This window comes from Oncorhynchus keta, chromosome 17 (genome assembly GCF_023373465.1).
Source record: "Oncorhynchus keta strain PuntledgeMale-10-30-2019 chromosome 17, Oket_V2, whole genome shotgun sequence".
Classification (NCBI taxonomy): Eukaryota; Metazoa; Chordata; class Actinopteri; order Salmoniformes; family Salmonidae; genus Oncorhynchus; species Oncorhynchus keta.
In genome coordinates, this window is record NC_068437.1 from 51,095,288 (window position 1) to 51,104,259 (window position 8,972).

Sequence of the window (8,972 nt, forward strand, 5' to 3'; positions counted from 1 at the left end):
GGGTTCAGTGTAGATAAGCCGGCAACGTGTTAGTAGATCACAGTGTTGAGCCTGTGATCGAGGTTGAGAATGTATACAGATCCTTTGGGGATTCGGCTGACAGAACATTCCAACACATACCCACTCGGCGTTGATGAGTAATGGTGTATTCTCCGGATTAGAAGTAGTAGGATTAGACTACAGTTAAATATACAGTAATCAACACGTTCATTTTTATACATGAGTTATTGGATTATTTTTATGAATATTAAGAAGTTTCAAAATCCCAAAATATTTAATTTTTCTATAGTGTAGAAATTGGACTATATATGGTCAGAAAGGCATAGGGACGGCAGGGTAGACTAGTGGTTAGAGTGTTGGACTAGTAACCGAAAGCCTGCAAGTTCGAATCCCCGAGCTGACAAGGTACAAATCTGGCATTCTGCCCCTGAACAGGCAGTTAACCCACTGTTCCTAGGCTGTCATTGAAAATAAGAATTTGTTCTTAACTGACTTGACTAGTTAAATAAAGGGTAAAATATATATATATATATTGGCTAATATCCATATGATCCAAAGACAGTATACCAAAACCTAGATCTAGAATACTTTAGGATCCTGACTAGACAGGGCAAAGACATCTAGTAGGTGCCTCCCTCTAGTGGCTGATGTTTGATTAGAAAACAACCTAATGTGTCATTTCCTTCAAATTATGATGTTTATCAGTACAAATTCACCAGAGACAGTACATATACCTCAAAGCATTTCCTTGTTCAAGCCTGCACATGTCCTCTTGCAAGCTACCTGTATTTCATTCTCAGAATTGAAGGCTTCACATTGTACCATCACAACACATCTCCAACACAGGTTATCCTTATTGTGGACATAGGCCTGCGTTTTCGGGTACGTGCAGAACATTTCTCCAGGACAATGGACCTGTACTGTGTTTGGTTGATCATCTTTGGACTGACTCTGACGTCAACTCTCAGGATTCTGGAATGGCCACCTCTGAACTGCACACAACTGGTATGTTTTAACCAACACAGTTGTTCTTTACTGTAATTAACTGTAGAAATGCATCGCAAATGATCAAAACACACTGGGACTATGCGCACTGGAGAGCGCCCGTCACGTGACACATTCCACTCCATTGTATTTTACTAATTTGGCGCAATACAGCCAAACACACTTTGCAAATGTTTTTGTTGTTGTTTGTTCATGTTTCAAGCGTACGCCTGCTAATAGTACACATGTCCCAAGTTTCTACATAAAATATCACACGCGAGAAGGAAGTTAAATAACAAATTCATTTTAAATTGACCTGTACTCAGAAGCGAATTGTGGTGAGTACACGCCACTGATCATGAGAGCGCAAGCCAGTGACGTCACATTTTTATCCAGCAGGCTCTCAGGAATTTAAATGTTCTATTTTCATAGCCACTGAGGGTTTTTTCCTAATCTTTATTAATTTAATGTTTATGTGATGTTATGTTCTGAGATGATGAAATGTATAGGCTAATACATTGAGAGTATTGATTATATAATAAGATATTGTCATTGAAGAAACACCTGTTGAGGTGCATTTTGGATTATACCAGTTTTAAGGGTTTGGTTTTTCATCTGTTCAGGTTGCTTATCGAGTTCCACAGTGGAGGTGTCATAATACCCATAAATCCTAGTGGTCAAACAAGGAAATGGTTCCAATCGTTTTTTTCCACGATCCATTTTTCCCATAGGGGATTTTAGAAACACAAAATAAGGGCTGTTTTAAGCATAGTTTTACCCTGGCGTGGTGTTTTGATAACCATGTAATTCTCTCGGACAGGGTGACTTTTATCAATATATTCAGCTTTATTTACTCTCAGATCCGAAAATGCTAACTATCATCAAAGTAGACATCATCAAATCCCCACAAGCTCCTGCACATCATCTCTTGCAGACACCTTTGCTAACAAGTATTGTGTCAATTTAAAAATTGCACAGAACAGTTCACAGAATTGTCAATTTAAAGAAATGTAGCCAATTTATTCATGACTAAATTTAGCTAACATTAGATAGTTAATCCAGAGATTCATAACTTTGCCTCAATTTGGCAGTCTCCTCCAGATCATTGTGGTATTTGTCGTTCTTTATGATAGCCACATTAGCAGATAATTAGCATTTCATTTTTTTTGTGGGGAAAATACAGGTGAATATATTGATAAAAGTCACCTTGTCTTAGAGAGATTTACACGGTTATCAAAACGTCATGCCATGGTAAGACGACATGAAATACAGCCCTTTTTTAAAGCGTTTCTAAAATCCCCTTTGGGAAAAAAATGAATGGTGGAAAACAACTGGAACCATTTCAAATCAAAATCAAATCAAATGTATTTATATAGCCCTTCGTACATCAGCTGATATCTCAAAGTGCTGTATAGAAACCCAGCCTAAAACCCCAAACAGCAAGCAATGCAGGTGTAGAAGCACGGTGGCTCGGAAAAACTCCTGAGAAAGGCCAAAACCTAGGAAGAAACCTAGAGAGGAACTAGGCTATGAGGGGTGGCCAGTCCTCTTCTGGCTGTGCCGGGTGGAGATTATAACAGAACATGGCCAAGATGTTCAAATGTTCATAAATGACCAGCATGGTCGAATAATAATAAGGCAGAACAGTTGAAACTGGAGCAGCAGCACGGCCAGGTGGACTGGGGACAGCAAGGAGTCATCATGCCAGGTAATCCTGAGGCATGGTCCTAGGGCTCCGAGAGAGAGAAAGAAAGAGAGAAAGAGAGAATTAGAGAGAGCATACTTAAATTCACACAGGACACCGGATAAGACAGGAGAAGTACTCCAGATATAACAAACTGACCCTACCCCCCCGACACATAAACTACTGCAGCATAAATACTGGAGGCTGAGACAGGAGGGGTTAGGAGACACTGTGGCCCCATCCAATGATACCCCCGGACATTTCCTTCATTGATCTCTAGGTTTTATGGGTATTATGACTCATACTGTGGTACTCTATTCAGGGGAGTATTAGACTGTTAGTTATTTAGCGATTCTACGTTTATATGCCAGTATTTGTCAACGTTTTGTAAATATCCACGTGTTCAGCTCACCTTCTGCACCTGGAAATAAATACCACGATTTTGCACCTGACTCTTTATGCTTCTCAATCGGACCGCCTGACAAGACCGCCGAGGATCCGTTATCTTCCTCTCACTTCATTGTATTTGTTGTAATAGCCTATTGCACAGTATACCTTTTATTTTATTTCTGTTTTCCAGGATCTCCAATGCAGCGTTCAAATTAGTAAGTGTCATCTGACTATGGGGAATGTATCTTGTCTTGATTGCTGTAAATACCGGGTACACAGTTGGAAAAAACCCAAGGGGGTCTCTGTATTGTAAAAATGGCATAGTGAAATGGTAAATCATGACATGTGCAGTTGAACATAAATATTGTTAACATGTACAGTATTTTGTTCAATACATTTCAATATGTTCAATGATGACAAACACTGTGAATACAGATCATTCATTGTCATACCATCTATTGAATCTGCCAGATAACTGTTCAGACGACGGCTGGATTAAACCCAGACACCAGGCGCCTAACGGTCCTCTGTGGCACTCAGGTTCACAGCAGCATGTGTTTGTGAGGAGAGGGGAGAGTGGTGATCTGCTACCCGTGATGTCTCTGAGCTGGAGCCTTCAGATCAATGGTAATGTACACAGCGGTTCTTATTATTTGATAGGCAAGTAACACTGGATGCTTGCTTCTGCTGTTGTGCCGTTGAAGCAAGGCATTTCATCCCTAATCTGTTCCCGGTGCGCTGCACTGCGTTGTGACAGACCCTGGGCTCTAGCAGCTCCAACGATGATGTAATCATCTTCTTCTTCCTTGATCTAATCAACAGGAGGTGTAATCAATGGGACCAGTGGGACCGAGGTGCACGTCACTGAAGAGGACAGCAATCAAAGCATATGTGTCCGATACATCTTCCATAACAAAATACAAAACATGATGATTAACTGGAAGCCGGTAAAACAATGATACTGGATGTGAATCTGAGTGATGGAGGTTTGCTGAAAGGTGGAAATTAATAGTCAGATATGAAAATAACCTTCTGTTTCGTTAGACTGATATCTATTTACTTGACTTTCTTTTAGTGGACATTTTCCTTGGACAGAGTTGTGGTGGACCCCGAAAACAATTATTCTGTTTCGATCTACAATTTACCAAAACCAGACCTGGGGAATTACAGACTTGACAAAATCTTTACAATCCCAGGTGAGGCAGACATGGAATTCGATTGGAAAAGTGATTCGGTTAAACTTCTGAATGTGTATTAAAATGTACACCTGTATGTTATCATGATCAGGATGCAAGGATCCAAGCATAAAAGCAGCCAAGGTGTGTTTGGAAAACGGTAAGGCTCACAATTACAGTCAGGTAATAGTTAATACAGAAAGTAATCAAGGGCTTGGATATATCTACAACAACACTGAGTATGTTGCATCATTCCAGGCAGTCTTTGGGATCCCCAGTTGTCCTGGACTGTGTCAGTGGATGGAGGAGAGAGACTGATCATCACAGTGGGTTTTAATACAGCTGAGTTCTCTGACGAATACCAGATATCCATCCAGAACACTCAACACTCACGGCATGTCATGAGGGTAGGTATCTGTGGTCAACAACACTCACAGCATGTCATGAGGGTAGGTATCTGTGGTCAACAACACTCACAGCATGTCATGAGGGTAGGTATCTGTGGTCAACAACACTCACAGCATGTCATGAGGGTAGGTATCTGTGGTCAACAACACTCACAGCATGTCATGAGGGTAGGTATCTGTGGTCAACAACACTCACAGCATGTCATGAGGGTAGGTATCTGTGGTCAACAACACTCACAACATGTCACGAGGGTAGGTATCTGTGGTCAACAACACTCACAGCATGTCATGAGGGTAGGTATCTGTGGTCAACAACACTCACAGCATGTCATGAGGGCAGGTATCTGTGGTCAACAACACTCACAGCATGTCATGAGGGTAGGTATCTGTGGTCAACAACACTCACAGCATGTCATGAGGGTAGGTATCTGTGGTCAACAACACTCACAGCATGTCATGAGGGTAGGTATCTGTGGTCAACAACACTCACAGCATGTCATGAGGGTAGGTATCTGTGGTCAACAACACTCACAGCATGTCACGAGGGTAGGTATCTGTGGTCAACAACACTCACAGCATGTCACGAGGGTAGGTATCTGTGGTCAACAACACTCACAGCATGTCACGAGGGTAGGTATCTGTGGTCAACAACACTCACAGCATGTCACGAGGGTAGGTATCTGTGGTCAACAACACTCACAGCATGTCACGAGGGTAGGTATCTGTGGTCAACAACACTCACAGCATGTCACGAGGGTAGGTATCTGTGGTCAACAACACTCACAACATGTCACGAGGGTAGGTATCTGTGGTCAACAACACTCACAGCATGTCACGAGGGTAGGTATCTGTGGTCAACAACACTCACAGCATGTCACGAGGGTAGGTATCTGTGGTCAACAACACTCACAGCATGTCACGAGGGTAGGTATCTGTGGTCAACAACACTCACAACATGTCACGAGGGTAGGTATCTGTGGTCAACAACACTCACAGCATGTCACGAGGGTAGGTATCTGTGGTCAACAACACTCACAGCATGTCACGAGGGTAGGTATCTGTGGTCAACAACACTCACAACATGTCACGAGGGTAGGTATCTGTGGTCAACAACACTCACAACATGTCACGAGGGTAGGTATCTGTGGTCAACAACACTCACAACATGTCACGAGGGTAGGTATCTGTGGTCAACAACACTCACAGCATGTCACGAGGGTAGGTATCTGTGGTCAACAACACTCACAGCATGTCACGAGGGTAGGTATCTGTGGTCAACAACACTCACAGCATGTCACGAGGGTAGGTATCTGTGGTCAACAACACTCACAGCATGTCACGAGGGTAGGTATCTGTGGTCAACAACACTCACAGCATGTCACGAGGGTAGGTATCTGTGGTCAACAACACTCACAGCATGTCACGAGGGTAGGTATCTGTGGTCAACAACACTCACAACATGTCACGAGGGTAGGTATCTGTGGTCAACAACACTCACAACATGTCACGAGGGTAGGTATCTGTGGTCAACAACACTCACAACATGTCACGAGGGTAGGTATTTGTGTTCAACAACACTCACAACATGTCACGAGGGTAGGTATCTGTGGTCAACAACACTCACAGCATGTCACGAGGGTAGGTATCTGTGGTCAACAACACTCACAGCATGTCACGAGGGTAGGTATCTGTGGTCAACAACACTCACAGCATGTCACGAGGGTAGGTATCTGTGGTCAACAACACTCACAGCATGTCACGAGGGTAGGTATCTGTGGTCAACAACACTCACAACATGTCACGAGGGTAGGTATCTGTGGTCAACAACACTCACAGCATGTCACGAGGGTAGGTATCTGTGGTCAACAACACTCAATGATGAAACATCGGTAATTGATTACTGTGTTCCTGGAACTTATTACTGTGTCATGATTTCTTCAATTCACGTTTCAGGAGAATAGAACATCATTGAATGTGACCTTTGAACTGGATGTATGGCAGCTGCCTCCATGTGAAATGCTAATTGTGGTAAGTTTCATTTCCTATAGCAACCATTTGTTTTCAATTTCACTGACTGACCTAACCACAAACATACTTTTTTCTCTCAAAAGATTCAGCCATTTTTTATACGGTGCAAGAGCAACTGTTTACATCACCAGACAAAGTGTAACTACTGCTCCTGTGAGTAAAATGTATTTGCCTTCTAAATTACTTATTTTGTCCAACGGTCATCTCATTGATTTCCACTTTTATCTTTGTCTGATAAATTTATTGTATTGTTTTTTCCCCAGACTATCAAAGGCCTCCCACTTACAGCCGATCTTTGATAATAAAAGCATTACTGGGGCTAATCATGGCTGGTGGTTTCCTGACTTATTTGCTGCAAAAAACATCCCATACAGGTTTGTTGGTTAATAGATGAACCTTTCACTAAATAAAAACAGAATAGTAAACTACATGCCTCAACTGGTAAAATACAGTTTATATTTCTGCGCACTCTATTCCATTTCTTCTTCTTCTTCCTAGATCCAGGAAGCCAGCTCCTGACCACGCCCAGAGGTGAACTGGAGGGAGTCCAAATACAAGAGAGAAAAAGAAAAGTCCTCATCATCTACTCTCCGGACCATCCTCTGTATATAGAGATCGTCCTGAAGCTCTGCGCTTTCCTCATGGCTAAGTGTGGCATAGAGGTGAGAACGAGGACCACAATGGACATTTTGACTGTTGTCTGTTGATATTATTGTGTTTTTAATCCTCTATGATTTTTTAAATGTATGTATTGTGACTAGGGCACCTCAATGGGATGGATCTAGCCTAGTCCTGGATTTCAAATCCTACTCAATAATGAATCTCCATTGAAATACCGTTGTGAAATACTGCAGGCTTAATCTGTGTCTGGAAACCAGCCCTATATGTACATTCAATTTGTCAAATAAAGTGAATTAATTGACTCATTTAGGTGGTGCTGGACCTGCTGGACTCTGCCCGGCTGGGCATTGTGGGTAGTGTCCAGTGGCTGGACTGGCAGAGGGAACAGATTGTTAAATCCTCAGACAAGATCCTAATCCTGTGTTCACGAGGGGTAAGGGCCAAATGGAGAGCAATGTGTGATGGTGCCGAAACCCGGGTGATCCTGAGAGAGGATGTACGTTCCCCCATGGGGGACATGCTCACCCCTGCGCTCAGCCTCCTGGTGCCCAGCTTTGTGAGATCTGGAACGTTCCAGAACTACATGGTGGCTTACTTTGAGGACGTTTGTTCCGAGGAGGATGTTCCGTCTCCGTTTAACATCATAGTGAGGTACTGTCATAGGGAGGGAGGGAGGGAGGGAGGGAGGGAGGGAGGGAGGGAGGGAGGGAGGGAGGGAGGGAGGGAGGGAGGGAGGGAGGGAGGGAGGGAGGGAGGGAGGGAGGGAGGGAGGGAGGGAGGGAGGGAGGGAGGGAGGGAGGGAGGGAGGGAGGGAGGGAGGGAGGGAGGGAGGGAGGAGAGAGGAGGGAGAGAGAGAGAGAGAGAGAGAGAGAGAGAGAGAGAGAGAGAGAGAGAGAGAGAGAGAGAGAGAGAGGGAGAAAGGGAGGGAGGGAGGGATACCTGCCATGACTCATTCCTGTTCCCCTTTACAGGTACAAACTCATGAAGCATTTTGAGGAGCTCTTCTTCAGGCTCCTGGATAAAGAGAAACATGAGCCAGGGCGAGTGAATCGCATTGAAGGCATCACCGGGGACGAGTATTTTCAATGTCCCTCAGGGAAAGCATTGCGGGAAGCAGTGGAGGCTTTCCATGCCTATCAGCTGGAGCATCCAAACTGGTTTGAGGATGAACTAGTAAAGGACACAGAAGTGGAGAAACCTTCCCTGGAGCATCAGGCTATAGAACAACCAACTGAGAGCCCCCTCACCATCAGACAGAGTGTGCCAGAGTGCATAGAAGATGGACCTTCCTCTCCCATCAATGATGTGACACCGGCAGAGAGGGATCACACGGTGTACTCTGCAACCCTTCACATGACAGAGGGACTCAATGAATCCAAACCATTTCCTCTCTCGGCGCACACACATATATGTGTTTCCCATCCAGCTGAGCAAGATGGGTCCTGTAACTCTTGGTAGGTTGGTATCCCTCTGTCAGCACACTTAAAGAAGGAACAGCAGTGTAATTTCACTGATGCCGCTAGGGAGTGATCCTGCCCCAAGCCCACGCAGTGCACCACATCATCATCTTGAAGACATCTCGGGTTCAACTAATGTCTGTATGGGGTCAACAGGGACATACCAAAGAGAGGTCTATGAGAGGGTGTCAGTGTCACATACTGCAACTCATCTAACGTTACAGGC

The 8,972-nt window shown here is 44.0% G+C and overlaps 1 protein-coding gene across 50 annotated transcripts; it reads left to right on the forward strand.

The window, feature by feature from the left end:
* Positions 1 to 769: 769 nt before the first annotated feature.
* LOC118371659 (interleukin-17 receptor A-like) lies at positions 770 to 8,747 on the forward strand. 50 transcript variants are annotated; one of them, XM_035757207.2, is made up of 13 exons: positions 770 to 1,005; positions 3,249 to 3,273; positions 3,530 to 3,685; positions 3,881 to 4,005; positions 4,134 to 4,254; positions 4,346 to 4,393; positions 4,492 to 4,640; positions 6,594 to 6,668; positions 6,752 to 6,821; positions 6,932 to 7,042; positions 7,167 to 7,330; positions 7,600 to 7,940; positions 8,261 to 8,747. In XM_035757207.2, exons 1-13 carry the CDS (start codon positions 910 to 912, stop codon positions 8,745 to 8,747), a joined length of 1,968 nt encoding a protein of 655 aa, XP_035613100.1. In that variant the 5' UTR covers positions 770 to 909. The 50 variants fall into 50 exon arrangements, with proteins under 50 accessions (XP_035613100.1, XP_052322351.1, XP_052322353.1 ...); XM_052466391.1 differs by lacking the exons at positions 6,752 to 6,821; positions 6,932 to 7,042; positions 7,167 to 7,330; positions 7,600 to 7,940; positions 8,261 to 8,747 and adding exons at positions 5,359 to 5,778; positions 5,863 to 5,946; positions 6,115 to 6,198 and having other exon boundaries at positions 4,492 to 4,812; positions 6,241 to 6,662; XM_052466393.1 differs by lacking the exons at positions 6,752 to 6,821; positions 6,932 to 7,042; positions 7,167 to 7,330; positions 7,600 to 7,940; positions 8,261 to 8,747 and adding exons at positions 5,359 to 5,778; positions 5,905 to 5,988; positions 6,115 to 6,198 and having other exon boundaries at positions 4,492 to 4,812; positions 6,241 to 6,662.
* Positions 8,748 to 8,972: the final 225 nt, after the last annotated feature.

Bases quoted from the DNA above. Each gene is read 5' to 3' on its own strand.
- LOC118371659 (XM_035757207.2), top strand. From the start codon at position 910: ATGGACCTGTACTGTGTTTGGTTGATCATCTTTGGACTGACTCTGACG. The intron at 4,006-4,133 runs GTAAAACAATGA...ACTTTCTTTTAG, and splicing joins TGATGATTAACTGGAAGCCG to TGGACATTTTCCTTGGACAG. The intron at 4,394-4,491 runs GTAAGGCTCACA...GCATCATTCCAG, and splicing joins CAAGGTGTGTTTGGAAAACG to GCAGTCTTTGGGATCCCCAG.